Below are 16358 nucleotides of genomic sequence, written 5' to 3'. Positions count from 1 at the left end.
TTGAGATAAGGATCTGGCCCTCAGCAGACTTTTGTACGGCATTATACCCAATTGATCCATTCCCCTCAAATGAGGACCTTGATAATGTTGTGGATATACTACCATGCTGTAAATTAGCCAAAGACTAAATGGATTTCTCTGAAGCCCCCACTGAATTGTAGGGAATAAAGAGGGCTTCTATTTTTCAGGGTTTATTTTTTAGCAATTTTTGAGTTTTATGAAGAGGCCCAAAAATCAGAAGGTTTGGGGGCTCTCCTTATACATATTGTAATGAGTAGTGCATATTATACACATTGCTCATTACAGTAGTATGAACTGTGCTAAGTAATCTCATTGTAATGTTCACTAGCGCACTTTAATGTAACACTGTTTCAAACAGCACTGTGGTAAAGTGAGTAGAGCAGAGGTTCTCAAACTGTGGTCCGTGGTCTGCGAGCTCCATTTAGGTGGTCCGTGGATAGTTCCCTCTAAGATGCGCGCCTGGGCAGCTGCACATGAGAGACTGAAGGGCTACCCATCTAATTAGTGGAGCTACACAGGCGTTGCTCCACTAATTATGTGCCTGGACCCTGGAGAAGACACACATGTAAGATGAGGTGGTGACCTTGGGGGGAAATAGGGGGTAGTGGGGTGAGAAGAGGGGGTAGGGGGAATTTGGGATGTGCAGGGCTGCGGTGGCCAGAGAAAGAGGCGACTTTCCCCAGCTCCAGGGATGCGGCTGCCGGGGAGAGACCCCCCTCCTTCCCAACCTCAGCTCTGTGGCTAGGGAGAGACCCCCCCTCCTTCCCAACCTCAGCTCTGTGGCTGCCGTGGCTGGGGAGAGACCCCCCTCCTTCCCAGCCCCAGCTCAGGGGCTGCCGCGGCAGGGGAGAGAGGGCATATCCATTGCATTAGAAAGGTAAGATTACTGATATTAAAATGAGTTGTGTGCTTTTATTTGTAGAACTAAAAATGTTTATATAGTGTTTTTATCCAAAGTGCTTTAGAATACAGTAACTCCTCACTTAAAGTTGTCCCGGTTAATAGTGTTTCATTATTAGGTTGCTGATCTATTAGAGAACATAGTCGTTTAAAGTCACGCAATGTTCCGTTATAAGGTTGTTTGGCTTGCCCTGCTCCGTCCGCCCAGTGCTCCTGCCGCCTGCTCGGCATTCTATCTGGGGAGTGGGGTCAGGGTTCGGGGGCTTACCCCACTCCGCCCACCTGGCATTCCAGCTGGGGAGCGGGCAAGGTCCTGACCCCGCTCCCCAGCAGGAACGCAAGGTGGGCAGAGCCGGGCAAGTCGCTATGCCCCTGCCTCAACCAAGTTTCACAATGATCATTGGTGAGTACAGTATTAAATTGTTTGCTTGAAATTATTTAAAACTTATACTGTATATGTATCTAATGTCTTTTATCTGGCGAAAAAAATTCCTTGGAACCTAACTCCCCCATTTACATTAATTCTTATGGGGAAATTGGATTCGCTTAACATCATTTCACTTAAAGTAGCATTTTTCAGGAACATAACTACAATGTTAAGCGAGGAGTTACTGTAGTTAGCTAACAGTACAAACAACATTTGGAAAGATCATTAAGTGGTCCACTGAAACCCTCAGCAATTTTCAAGTGTTTCGGGAAAATAAAAGTTTGAGAACTACTGCTCTAGAGAACCTTTAGTGCACACCTGCAGGTCTACACAGACCAATTAATGCACAACATGTTAGTGTGCTTTAGAAGTGACATCCCTGTAGTCCGCATTACTGCGCTGTGTTGAGTTAGACATAAGTAACCATTTCCAGTGCTTATTGGATAAGCACTGATTTATTTATTGCTGTATTGCATGTATTTTATTGGTTAAAACCTAAAATCAGAAGCTCTAGGAATAAAGGATGCCATTAAAAAATATGGAGGCAGGGAAGACCCTGGTATCTGATACAATTCTGTAGGAGAACTATCAGTCTCTTTAAAATCAGCTAGGCATGATGATTCTTGACATGCCAATTAGGCCAAAGCTACAGAAGAGTGCCCCCTACTGTACAGACAGCTCTCAGATCAGTTCTATTCAAACTCAACAAGCCTATGGATAACTCTGTCTGTAACACTCCCATAGCATTGATTAATTCAAACTGCAAAAATTTGTCTAAGTCATTAAAAGGTTGAAAGTTATTCTACACTGTATCATCCCATCCTAATCAAGTAGGCTTTACTGGGAGAAAGTATGAGGTGGGTGATCTGTGCCAGTTTATTGGTATTCTGGCATTAACACAAGAGGTTGTTGACCTCTGCGCTATCATTTTTCTCCATACTGAAAAGGCATCTGATAGGGCAGGCATGGATTCTTCACCCCCTCCCCCATCCCTTGTTCCCCCCAATACTTTAGAAAACAATTGGATTTGGTTTTAGATGCTGAATAAAATGACTATAGAAAGGTGCTGTGACTTCACTTAGTGTAGTGTGTTCAATGAGTGTTGCACTGCTCTGTGCATCGATGCAAGTACAGCTAGTGAGCACACACTCCACTGACACAATGAGCATGGACACGCATGACCGACTTAATTACTACAGCAGCTGGATGTCAACTTACATTGTAAACTTAACTCTGTAGTGTAGACATGCTCTCAGTTCGGCCCCCTTCCATGGGTGTAACACAGTTCCAGGTACTGCCCCTTTCCTGGGCTTGTTTAAACTCCTTTTCTCAGGGCATAGCTACTTTCACAATGGCTCTTGGGAGAGGTCGGGCCTACCCCCTACTCAACCCAGGGACCCTCTAAGTAGCAGCCACATTTCATGTCCCTTTAACTAACTATGTTGCCCTGGGCCACTTCCCCATGGCCTGCCCTCATCTTCTTTGAGGCCAAGCAGCCAGCCAAGACTCAGAGCACCTTCGTTGCTCCCCCACTCCCTGCCAGCAGACTGAACTCACTCTGGCCCTGCAGCTCCTTTTATACAAGCCTGATGGGCCCTGATTGGCTGCTTTCCTGCAGCATCTTTCTGATTGGCTGCATCCCACACAGCCCCTCTAGGCAGCTTGGAGGACCCACCTCCACTGTTCTTTTTGGGATGGGGAGTGGTAGGACTGTGAGGCCTCCTGCAGGGGGCCTCTGAGACTCATACACCCCCTCACAAGGCCCTTTTACTTTACTTTTCAGTATTATAATGTAGGTTTTTTGGAGAGGGTGGGCATTGCAAGAAGAGGGGGGAATGTATGACCTCATTGATTCTATCTTCTTGTCTTCAATTGTATTATTTTATGTTTGTATTAATTTCAAGATAGTAATACAAATATTTAATTACACACGAAGAAACAGCCAGTTACCCTTGAACTGAACTGTAGTTGGTAAATGTCATCCAGTGAAGTGACAGAATATACATTTAAAGGAGCAAGACTAGCTTTGATAGCTAGAATTTAATCATTCATTTTGTATAAATATCCTAGGTTGGGGACAATATGTTATAGACCTTTACAAAAATTAAGTTGAATACTGTTTAGAAATCTGTACATGTACTTAATAATGGACATAGTGCATTTTAAGTAGGGATATTTTGGCTAAAAGCAAAGGGTAATTTTATGGGGAAATAAATCTGAATATTATTGTTTAGTGTTAATCTCATGAATGGTGTCTTGGTTCAGAAACCAGTATTATTAAAGAAACCCAACCACCTATGCTGCTGCCTAACTGCTGAGTCACATCTGCCACTCTTCCCGGCCTTTGACAATGGAAGAGATCACCACAAGAAAGAAAAGCTGGTTTATCCTGGCAGTTGGTATATGGGAAAAGAATTATAAAAGTGTCATGATTAAAGAATGAACCCGGAGAGAAGGCACATAGCTACTATTAAAGGAGAATGATCTTTGGCTACCTTGAGAAACAATGCTCAGCACATCAAACAATGAGATTGGAATCTTCCTTTTCCTATCTTTCTATTCTAAGCGTGAACTGGTGCCTTGCCAAACAATGACAGTTAATTTCTATGAGTTGGGTGTGTACCACCACAAAAATTTCAATCTCTTTATGTGAGACACGAGGAATGTTACCCCAAATATCCAAAACACTGTTCAGATTTACAACGCCCTCTACCCAAAAGTCCCATAAGTAAAGAGTAGGTGATTCTCACACATCTCTCACAAGCTGGCTACAGAGAGTAGAGGGCTTGTTGAAGACAGAACTCCAGAATCCACAAAGGATGCCCTCAGGACATACCTTGTAAACCATCTTCAGAGAAATACATGGTTTCTTATCATCCACTGTAAAAAATGCCAAAGGGAGACAGGGATTTTGGTCTGTTTTTTTGAACAAATGTTCACTTCCCTTAGGTTACAGTCATTTCAAAATCAATGCACATTCAAAATACTTCAAAGGCAGATCACAACAAAGCTGGCAATTCAAGTGTCAAAATTTTTAAAGACAACCTCACATGATTCTAAATTCATGTATATGGGGAGGGTGAGTGAGAGAAATGTGGAGTTTTACTGTTAGTTCTACATCCACCTCTTGATCAAAGTATTGCTTGCTTGAGATCTATGCTTTATTACAGGAGGAATTTAAACTTGGCAGGGGTGGGGCATCCATTCCTCTCCTCCAATATCAGCAAAGTGCCAGCAGCTTTATCTGCTTTAACACCTCTGTGACCAAGATCCTAGTGGAGAGCCAGCTGTGGTCACTCAATTAGAGTGAACTGCAAAGAATGGGGGGCAGACAATCCCCCAAAAGCTAGTGGATCTTCCAATACTTAGATTTACCAAGCCAGCATAAAACAGCTTCTTTATTACCTTACAGGTTACTCAGAAGTCCAAACACAGTTCCCTTAAAGTGATCCAGCCTCAGGCCTCCATCTAGGTACCTAAGTCACATATGATGACTTCTGAAAATCTTATTTCATCATATAAAAGAAGAGTTTCTACCAATCCCAAAGGATTGGACACATTACCTACCAGGTGATTGAATATTCCAGATCTTACCCAAATACGCTACAGCCAATTCTTATTAACTAAACTAAAATTTATTAAAAAAACAAAAGAGAGAGAGTATGTTTAAAAGATCAATATACATACAGACATGAGTTCAATTCATTTAGGTGCAGATTCATAGCAGAGATGGTGAGCTTTGTAGTTGCAAAGAGTTCTTTAAGAAATAGTTCATAGGTTACAATCCAATGTCCAAATATCATATTCAGGGCGTACCAGCATAACTGGGACCTCAGTCTTCTGACTCAAACTTCCCCTGATGAAGCTTAAGCAGATCTGAGATGACAGAATCAGGACCCAAGGATCTTTTATACGATTTTGTGTCTTTTGACAAGTTGGGAGTTCAGAAGGTAATTAGCATGACTTTGAAGGAGGTCCATCACCGGTACTTAGCTATAGAATTAACATAAGGCAATTTGCTTGTTCCTCCGCCATTCACAGATTGTATTCATCTCTCTTTGAAATGTATAGCAAATAGAGATATCCCATGTTTACAATTCATTTAAATGATAGGATGTTCTTTTCACCTCTGAATTATCAGAATACAGCATAGACAGGGACTGTTGATTACATTGTCCACCCTACTCATATACAGGTGAGTCTCATCTTACATGCATTTAACATGCGCGAATTCAGCTTTGCGCAGTCGGCAAAAACAAAAAAAAGGAGAAAAATAACAATTTAAATACTGTACCTGTAGTGCGGGCGATTCCGCCCGCCATTACACTCAATGTAATTTTGACTATACGCGATTTTCGTTTTATGCGCTGACAGCGGAACATAACCCCAGCGTAAGATGAGACTCGCCTGTATATGTAAATACACAAAAACACAAACATTATCTCCCCACATGTCTTTTGAGGGTTATTTATTTTGCAGGATGTTTAACCCTTTCTAGCCATGTGTCACAACATCAATTGCACTGGATGATGCAGTCTCAAAGTATATTTGGTGTGATTGTGTTTATACCCTACCTCTCTGCCTTGTGCCTGAATTGAGGCTACCTTTGGGGAACCCCAAATTGAGAGCACTGCACAGGGTGCCATCCATCCACATCATATCCCATAACCTCCTTCCCCACTCTGTATGGCATCAGGCATGAAACAAAGTTGCTTGATGCTGGTGCTGTGACAGTACCTTACCAAATTAGTAGCAGCCAGGGAAAGGTGGTAGAAATACGGCAGCAGTCAGTATGAAGTGGGGACAGGGAGAAACTGACAGAACAAGGGCCAGTAGCTGCAAAAAAACATGATTAGGGAAAGAGTAAAAGAGAAGGGGCCTGCAGTAGGAAAACCTTCCCCCACATCAAGCTGAAATGGGTAAGCCGAAAGGTTATTCTGAGAATGAAGGTGTCTGCCAACACTTGCCCAGACAGTTCAACAGGGACCACTGAAAATTCTGGGGTTTCCTGAATGCAGGCTGCTCTTCCTGCTCTGCCACTGAATGTACCCCACAGACCAGACTAAGGTAGGGCTGGTAGTCAGTCTGCTCTCTGGTGAAGCGCTTGATTGGGCCTTCCCCACCGTTGGAGCAGAAGAGCCCTGAGCTCTCTGTCTGCAATGCCTTCCTGCAAGCCATCCTGACGAACTTCAATGACCCACATTGTGTCTGCTCTGCAGAGGCTGCCCTCTTGAAGCTTCACCAGGGGCAAGGGTTGGCCACCTCCTACACCATCCATTTCTGATGACTTGCGGTTGATGCTGAATGGAATGAGGCAGCCCAACTTTACCAGTTCCAGCAGGGGCTCAATGAGGAGATAAAAGATGAGCTAGCCCGCATTGAAACCCCACCCATCTAGTTCCCTTTATTGACCTCACTGACTCCCGGCTGCGTGAACAGAAGGAAAGGAAGGGTAACCCAACACCTCCATGCCAGACTTTCATACCAAGGCCTGTGGAAATGAGTCCTGAACCCATGCAAGTCAACCTGGGTCGCTGACATCTACCCTTGGAAGAGAAAGTGTGTCAACAACAGCTGAATCTCTGTTTTTACTGTGTAGAACCAGGACACGCCCTTGCCTCCTGCCCAGCTCGGAAGAACTTGGGAAACAGACAAGACTAGGCCCAGTAGTAGCACAGCCTGGGCACCACCAGAGCTCCATGGTCCAGAACCATCCTGCCCACCCCTCCCCCAAGTAGAACCTGACCTGGGAACCCTGGTGCCTCCCTGCACTTCCAATTGCTACTGCAGTTGCAGGTCTTGGGGCAGGTGCAGCAGATTCTCTCCCCTCCTTTGCCCCCCCCCCCCCAGCTAGCAATGATAGACTCTTGGACTGCTGCCAACTTTCTAGATAGTGAGGCAGCCAACACCCTCCAGATCCCCCTCCAGTCAAAACCAACAGTGGGCCTGGTGGAGCTGGTTGATGGGTTGGGGTTGTCTCTGTTGTTGGGATTATTGACTCAAGAGACTGTACCTTTAGAGGCCATAGTGGAAGAGCACCAAGACACAACATGCTTTGATGTGATCCACTCCCTATTCTCCCCCATAATTCTTGGCATTCCTTGGTGGAAGTGGCAGGACCCAACAGAATAGAAACACAAATAAGGTGCTTTGCACGTTCTTGTCTTTTTTCTTATTGTTTCTTTTGCTTTTTTGGTAAAAGTGGTTGTCTGTATAACAGTTCTGAAGTAAATTTAAAAATGCTTTGACATAATAGAAGTCCAAATAATAATGAAAAACATATCTGGGTGGCTTGGGTCTGGGGAGGGGAGGCACGGCTTTGACCAGCCCGGGGCTCCTCCAGGCAGGTGTGTGTGTGTGTGGGTCTTGGGGCCTCGGCCAGCCCGGGACTCCTCCGGCCACCGGGGGGTGGAGAGGGAGTGCTTCTCCGGGCGGGGGGCTTGTGGCTCCAGGTGCAGGGGGCCTCAGGGCTCTGGCTGCCAGGGGGGAACGCAGGCAGAAGGGGTGGAGTCGGAGGCTAGCCTCCCCAAAGGGGAGCTCCATCCACTGCCCATGTGCCCGCCGCTCACCTCCTCACCCCCCCACCCTGTGTCCCTCTTCAGTCCCCCACCCACTGCTCGTCTCCTCCCACCCCGCCGCTCGCCTCCTCACTGCCCTGCCAGACACCCCCCTGCCTGATGCAAGAATTCCCGGGTGGCTCACTGCTCACCTCCTCACTCTCCCGCTTGCAGCTAGACCCCCTGCCTGTCTCCTCACCCTGCTGCTGGCTCGTCATTCGCCTTCTTACTCCTCCACCAGGGCCCCCCCCGCCACTCGCCTCCTCACCCCCTCGCCCGCTGCTCGCTTCTCCGCTTGCCTCCTCACCCCCCTGCCAGCTGCTCACCTCACTGCTTGCTTCCTCACCCCCTCCTTGCTGCCTCACCTTGCTCCTTAAGCATTGTGTGTCCCACCTGTGTTTCCAGAGAGGCGGTGGTGCATGCAGGAGCAACAGGGAGGAAGAGGAGAGGCTGATGCTTCCCCCCACTGCCCAGGAAACTGCTGTGGCTGCAGGGAAACCCCCTAGTGGCTGCATGCGGTCATGGTGGCCGCATTTGAGAAATGGGGACTAGACTGCGTGGAAAACAACACCACAGGAAATACCACCTGGGAAGGGTGAATATACACTTCCCTCATGGCTCCTAATTGGCTCCTTTATTTAAGCCTAAGAGAAGTTCCAGGAAACGTCTGTGCAAGGAAGTTGACTCCCCTGCAGCCACAGTGATAGATTTGCCTCTCGGTTCACCCTCAGACCACTGCCCTCAACTCTGACGCTTGGCTCTGACTTCTGGTTCCTGACCCTGTCTCTAACCTTAGGTGCTGCTCTTGGCCTTGGACCCCTCTACTCCGACCTGACTGTCCAACTCCTAGTCATGACACCTCCTGCATCTTTAAGAGATAATTTACAGCAATGAAGTGCACATCTGGAAGCACACATTGGGAAGACACATTTCTAATGAAAATCAGAAAGGTCAGGATGTCCTAGAGGAATCAACCTATATGTAGCACTTCAGTCCTTGGTTGCTAAATTCATTTTGTACTCAGGTTTGTAGTGACCATGTAATGGCTGTTTACCCTGTGAAATGAGATGGCCAGATGTCCACACAATATATAAATAAAAATCACCAATTCAATAGAAAGGCCAGTAACTGAATGGGACGGATGTCTCCAGGGCAAGGCTGAAGTCCACTGCCAGTGGCTACTAGGTGGTAAAAGCCTTATACTGCTGCTGCATGTGCTGTCCAAGTTTGATGGAAAAAAGGGAGTCTCTGTAGCTGCCAAGGCAACACTGGTCACCAGCCCTTGGTTTATTTAAATTTAAATAAATCAATATATAAATCAAACTTTAAAATTATTTAAAAAAACTCTTCTGTGGTTGTGAAAGGAAAAAAGCTAGGACTAGCAAGCGCTCTTTTCAATACTGTTTAATATGCATTTAATCTAAGATTACTGAGTTACCTAGTGGGAGTTAAATGTCAGCTGGTTATTTACACATAGTATTTAATGAAAAGATTAACAACTGCTAAATATTTGCATTTCAATTCAGAAAATGAGTTGGGAATTTAACTGACACAGAGTGTGCTGGTCTTGATTTAAAATATTGACACCCTAAAGAACCTGTCTTTAGTTGTAGATTAAAGCTGGATCAGCCAATGTAATCCCTGTAACTTTTCCCAATGGGCCTTTCCAGTTATCTCTGAAGCCACTAAAAATTTTCAGAGGATCCCAAATTTTACTAGACCAGCCTCAGCCTCAAAATGTGAGTCCCAAACTCACAAATGTTTTAGAAGAGGCCTTAAATTTTCCAGTTCCTCCAATACCCTCTCCCCATCTCCAGACACCTATAAAAAGTCTTAGGAGCCCACACTCACCATTCCAAACATGGGGGTTTTCAGATCCTTTTGCAATGAAAATTCCTAGTCTACAGAAAAATCCCTACCTGACTGGTTGCTCTTCCCCAGGCCCCTCAGCACAGGGAACAGGCAGAGCTCCCCCCACCTATGTAAACAGAGTGCTGAGCCCTTCAGCAGACTCTGTAGGTCCCCAGCCCTGCTTTGGTTCTTCCTGCCCACCTTGTCCCCAATGCCAGGAAAAGGGTGAAGATGCTCGCTCTCTCCCTCTTCCCTCCCCACACTGCAGCTTCTGGCCAGTGAGGCCCAAATTGGGAAGATCAGGCTCTCAGTGTCATCAACCTCCCCCCAGAATTCCCACTCACCACCTGCCACTGCTCCATATGTGTTGCTGTACTCCATCCCCACACCTAACTCCAAGTCCCATCTCCCTTCTTACAGGTGCCATTTTGCTCTTCCCACTGGCTTTAGGGCAGCAGTTCTCAAACTGTGGGTTGGGACCCCAAAGTGGGTCATGACCCCCTTTGAATAGGGTTGCCAGGGCTGGCTTAGACTTGCTGAGGCTCAGGGCTGAAGCCTGAGCCCCACTGCCCAGGGTCAAAGCCAAAGCCCGAGGGCTTCAGCCCTGGGTGGCGGGGCTCAAGTTGAAGGCTCCCTGCCTGGGGCTGAAGCCCTTGAGCTTTAGCTTTGGCCCCCCTGCCCAGAGGAGTGAGGCTTGGGCTTTGGCTCCCCCAACCGGGGTAGTGGGGCTTGGGTTGGCTCAGGCTTCAGTTCCCCCTCCTGGGGTCGTGAAGTAATTTCTTTTGGTCAGAAGGGGATCGCGGTGCAATGAAGTTTGAGAAACCCTGCTTTAGGGGATGCCTCTCTCCCCCTTCGGCAATCTTCCAATCTTCAGAGAGCCACCAGGAGGGGCCACTGCCCTCGCCCATCCTGTAGAGAGAGTGCACCAGGATCTTCAGGGGAAGGGATATAATCTCCTCTCCCTGCTAGCACAGGGCCCAGTCCCATTCACAGACTGGGCTTTGCTGTCCTGGGCCATGCCAGTCAGGGATAGCTCCATTCCTGTAGGCAGGGTTTGCCTGTGATAGGGGAATCTTATCCCCAGGGACCCCTCAGCCAGCAGGTCCTGAACCAGCAGTGCTCAGTCTGAGAGTGGATCAGCGCTTGGCCGTGCTGGGTGGGAGGAGAATGTCCCCCTCCCGTGAAGATCCCAGAGCTCTATCTATGGGATTTAGGGGGCAGTGGCCACCCCAAAAACTGGAAGATGCAGAGACAGAGTCTATTTTAAGGTCATTTTACATCACTTTATGGAGGGGGAAATGACCTTAACAGACTATAGAATTCAGACCGTTAGGTTTATCATGTATTGTCATTAAATAGTTACATCTTACACATCATGAGAAAGAACTCTGAAGTATTTTTGCACTAGCCATTGGGTGCATTAAATAACATGTGATTCACTCATAATCCTTGATAGTTCCTTTTCTCATAACCATATTGCTCCACGTGGAACCTTTAGCAGAAAAAGGAAAGTGATGTAGTGGCTTGTAACAATTCTGGAAGTGAGGTTCAAAATAGAACTCCCCTTGCTGTGCTGACCACTTGTTCAGCGTATACCCTATTTCAATAAAAATGTTTGTGAATGATCGTACAGTAACTCCTCACTTAACGTCCTAGTTATGTTCTTGAAAAATGCTACTTTAAGCGAAACAATGTTAAGTGAATCCAATTTCCCCATAAGAATTAATGTAAATGGGGGGGGTTAGGTTCCAGGGAAATTTTTTTTGCCAGACAAAAGACATTAGATACATATACAGTATAAGTTTTAAATAATTTTAAACAAAAAATTTAATACTCTACTCACCAATGATGATTGTGAAGATTGGTTGAGGCAGGGGCGTAGTGGGTCGGGGCACAGGGGCTCACCCCATTCCGCCCACCCAGGGCTCCTGCTGGGAAGTGGGGTCAGGGCGCAGGAGCTCACTCTGTTCCGCCTGCCTGGGGCTTCTGCCCCTCTCCGCCCGCCTGGCATTCCACCCAGGGAATGGGGTTGGGGTGCAGGGGCGCCAGGCCGGTGGAAAGGGGCAAGTCCCCGTACCCTGACCCGGTCCCTGGCAGGTGGCTGGAGCCAAACAACATTATAAGGGAACACTGCAGGACTTTAAAGGAGTATGTTCTCTAATAGGTCAGCGACCCAATAGCAAAACAACATTAACTGGGAGGATGTTAAGTGAGGAGTTACACCTCTACCCCGATATAACGCAACCCGATATAACACAAATTCGGATATAACGCGGTAAAGCAGTGCTCCGGGGGGGGCCTGCGCACTCCGGCGGATCAAAGCAAGTTCGATATAATGCGGTTTCACCTATAACGCGGTAAGATTTTTTGGCTCCCGAGGACAGCGTTATATTGAGGTAGAGGTGTACTGTAAAATAAAAATTAAGAAGAGAGGAACTCATAAGATGTATAAGTAACATAAGCATCTCTCAGGGAATGTCTGCACTGCAGAACGAGTTTCATGACAGTGAGTCTAAGAGCCAGGGTTAACTGACCCGGGCTCACATGGCTCACGCTACAGGGCTAAAAATAGCAGTGTAAATGTTTGGGCTTGGGCTGAAGCCCACGCTCAGAAACCCAGGAAAAGGGCTGGATCTCAGAGTCCAGGCTCCAACCTCAGACTGAAGGTCTACACTGCTATTTTTAGCATTTATCTGCAGAGGCATGTGTTGGGGTGAATATACAATGAAAAAGGCTCATCTGGTTTACTATAAATGGATCAGAGGTGCTAGCCTTTACTGCAGGAATCAGCAAGGAAGTAGAGTGGGATCAGCAACTGACTCTAGTTTCCTTCAAAAGGGAGAAATGAGACATGCTCCTGTGCTGGCAGCCCTCAAATGGAGCAAGCCATTTTGCGATTGGGCAGGCTGAAGTAAACCTAGCTCCTTTTCCTTTGCAGTATGGTGCACCAGATTGAAGAGTTTGGTTGGTTTACTTGACTTAGCTGTTAGGAAAATGAAAGCAGTGTCCTGTTCTTGTTAGTTATGTGTAAGAAGGAGTTATTGACTGGAGAGCACGATCTGGTTTTAATTTTATTACCTGCAGCTTTCAGATAAGTGCATTCCAAAGCACTATACAAACTCACTGACTGTACAAATACTGAAAATATGAATGTCTCTGTGTACCACTAAAGTACAGCCAGTTCTGGGATGTGCCACGACAACTGTTTAGCAATGCACAACAATACTACACCATCATTTAATGCAGGAAGTGAAGATAGTGTCACAACCCAGTGGCCCCCTCCCTCAGGGGGTTCCCTGGGGAGGCAGATCAGCATTGTATGTTGCTAACGCTGTTGCAAGCATCGCAAGGCATTTTGGGAAGGGTTAAAGGTGTAAGTGTGGAACGAAAGGTATCTTTACAGGCGGCGAAAGGCCGGAGGGGGAGGAAAGGAGAAAAGAACGGGTTAACTTGATGTTCCAGCTACACCTGAAGATAAGGAGCTGACTCCAGCCCAAGGCCATTGCACACACTCTGCTACCTGCCAAGAAAGAAGGGGGGAGTCAAGCCCCCACAACCAGCCGTGAGAAAGGAGAGTGGCTGAATAAATTGCAGGGCCGCAAAAAAAGGAGTGAGACAAGGTCAACAAGGGAAAAATAACTGTCTCATGGCCGCTGGTGTATTTTGGGGAAAGCTGAGAAGGCCACAGAAAGCCGGTTTGGACTGGTACAAAGAGCACCAGGAACAGAGGTGAACACCCCCAAAAGAAAAAAGGCAAACACCCCCAAAAGAACCCAGGACTTAAAAACCCTCCCGAGAGCCAAAGCAAGTTGGAGATCACAGCGGACCCTGGACGACCTGGGCCCAGGACAAGAACTCCTGTCCACCCCTCCCTCTCTTTTCTTACGTTACACCCAGGCTTGGCCAGCCTCGGGTAGTGCGGGTGAGAGTATGAAAGTGGGTTAGGGCTTGGGGCACTAACGCTTTCTTTCTTCCTCTGAGTGACGTGGGGAACCCCTCCCCAAGCACTCTCTGCTGTTATTTTATTAATAAAGCTTTAAATTAAAACTCAGACACGTGGTGTGTTTCGTCATCTCCTCCCCAAACGATCCTGTGGCCTCAGCCTGATCACGTGACGCCTCAGGCAGATTGGTAACAGCAATCTGTCACAATAGCAGTTCTCAAACTCTAACCTGTGGATCACTAGTGGTCCATTAAACACTAACAGGTGGTCTACAGGGAGTGACAGATCACAGGGTGCTGATTCTTCTCCTTGATTCCAGCAACTAAATTGCATTGAAAGACGCTTAAAATATTAAATACCCTACTAATATCACCTGCCTATGTAAGCAACTGCTGTAATTATCAGAGGGATGTACTATAAATGCAAACTGGAGTGGAAGTGGTCCCTGCAATCATGAATGGAAGGAGAGGTAGTTCATGAGACAATCATTATTAAGATGTTGTCCCACTGAAAAATTATCCACTTATAACTGAAGGGGGAATTTAAATAGGCAGAATAGAATTATCCATGTCAGAATTTGGGCTGGATTTACTCTACTACTCTCACAAAGAGTGCTAGGCAGTCAAGGCCTCAATTTTCACTCTCATCCATAAAATGGCAGATCAGCATTCCCAAACACTACAGGGATGGGATCAGTAATGCCTCAAGAGTGTGCCATTTACTAAATGCTACTTCCTGCAGTACCTGACTTTTCCCCAGAGGTCTTTGCTATTCAACTACTGACCCAGCATGATTTTACGTGGATTATGAGATCACATATTAAAATGCTATTGCTGCAAGCCTGGCAAAGGCTATAATAGGACTTAACAGAATTTCATGAACTAAGACTATTCAACAATAAAAATAAGTAAGAAGAGCACGTGCAGTTACACTAGCTGGGACAACAATTACCTCATGTCATGCTTCATGGCACAAGCTGACCACCTGCAGAGGCCAGGAAGAAAAACAACATTTACAATTAGGTGTGCTATAGGAGGGATTCACTCTCCTCCCCGAGGTACCTAGCATTGGTCCCTGTTTGAGGCACAGTACTGGATTAGATGAACCAATAATTAGTTTCAAGAGGGAAGGAGCTGGAATACCAGACTAGCCAGAATACATGCCTGCTACAGTATGGAAATCCCTATATTCAGTTACTGGCCAATCCAGTGGCTTGAGAAAGCCAGGTGCATTGCCATTCATACAGAATCTGTGTTTGGGTTCCAAGTTCACGGGGGGGGGGGGGGGGAAGAGAAGAGGGTGTTCCAAGGGACAGCACACTCAGCCCTTAAAATGAGCATTCTAGTTTCTCACAAGTCTCATCTTCTGATAGATATTTGGAATAACATCCAGTCATGCTCCACCAGAAAATAAAATCAGAAATTAAATGGGAACTATGCCAGAAACCCAGTTCTGCATGAATTATTTTAATGAACAAATATCAGGTGAGATGAACACCTGACAGGGAGCTGCTGACAGCCAGTACAGGGAGAACGGCTGACAACAAGTTGAAAAAAAGGAAAATTAAGTGCAGTAAAAGTACTCCCTCCCCCTAAGAGAGCCAACCAAACCACTCCAGTAATTAACAAATCTTAATTTTAGGTGCTAAAATAATCTTTTCCATTTAATTTCTTAACACAATCGGGTTGCAAAATGTCAATACAGTGAACAAGCCACCACAAAGAGGACTGGCAGAAATCCTACTGGACTTCACTCTAAATTTCTCCTCACGCAGCTTCTGAGACAGAGACAATAAGAATGGAAAGTAATGGAGAAGGAGGTGACCTTAGAGAGAGAATTCTTTGCTACCCAGCCTGTCCTCAGATATTGGATCTCCCTCTCCAGACCCCCAGTTTATTTCCATGCTCATTGTGCTGCAAAGATCGCTTTCTCAGTGCTTCTGTGAATGCTTTAATCCCATGACTGTGAAGGTAGCAGCAGTCAGTTTTTCATAGACTAGGAACATGAGCGCGGCAGTGAGGACCGTCTGCAGGAGCTTTGCTTCAAGGCCTTTGTAGAGTCCCACCAATCCAAAACGCCTAAGAAGAAACAGGTTTGACAAATGTGAAGTTTTCTCTAAGCAAATTACAGCACTAATGAGAAATGCTGCATTGACAGCTCTGCATGCTGAAGCTCTTCTTTTATCCCTAGAAGAGGGATAAAGCATGGGAAACTGAACAACCTTCTCACACACTCTACCCCACCAAAATACTTCATATTTTGTTGAGGAGAGTAAGTCAGTTTCCGTGGCATAGTCAACTTTTGGCCTCTATGCAGAGACTGTTAGCAAAGAAGCCAGTTAGGATGCAGACACTTGCCTGTCAGACTTATCGGCCAACTAACTAACAGCCTTAGAACAGCACTGTCCTACAGTGACTACTGACCTATTACTAATTAAAGTTAGAAGTTAAATTACAGACACAGAATTAAGATTCCTTATCCTATCCCCAGTCTCCTAACTACTTAGATTAGAAACATATGGGTTCAATAGAGAAGGGTAAGCATTCTTTGCAGGAAACTTAACTCTTTTCCAGAGGAGAGGCTGACTGAGTTGCTATCTATAGAATCACCTCACTCTGAACAACATACAGATATTTAATTTGAAAGTAGTTACTTGCTC

The 16358-nt window shown here is 46.1% G+C and overlaps 1 protein-coding gene across 1 annotated transcript in view; it reads right to left on the bottom strand.

Moving 5' to 3' along the window:
• Nucleotides 1-15146: 15146 nt before the first annotated feature.
• The window catches only part of SLC25A17 (solute carrier family 25 member 17), a 51863-nt gene continuing 50651 nt past the window's right edge, over nucleotides 15147-16358 (bottom strand). The window contains exon 9 of the mRNA XM_065406586.1: nucleotides 15147-15777. Within this exon, the coding sequence (XP_065262658.1) occupies nucleotides 15630-15777 (148 nt within the window). The 3' untranslated portion in view covers nucleotides 15147-15629. The remainder of the gene's footprint in view (nucleotides 15778-16358) is intronic.

This window comes from Emys orbicularis, chromosome 1 (genome assembly GCF_028017835.1).
Source record: "Emys orbicularis isolate rEmyOrb1 chromosome 1, rEmyOrb1.hap1, whole genome shotgun sequence".
Taxonomy (NCBI): Eukaryota; Metazoa; Chordata; order Testudines; family Emydidae; genus Emys; species Emys orbicularis.
This window is presented reverse-complemented; position numbering and strand designations above follow the sequence as displayed.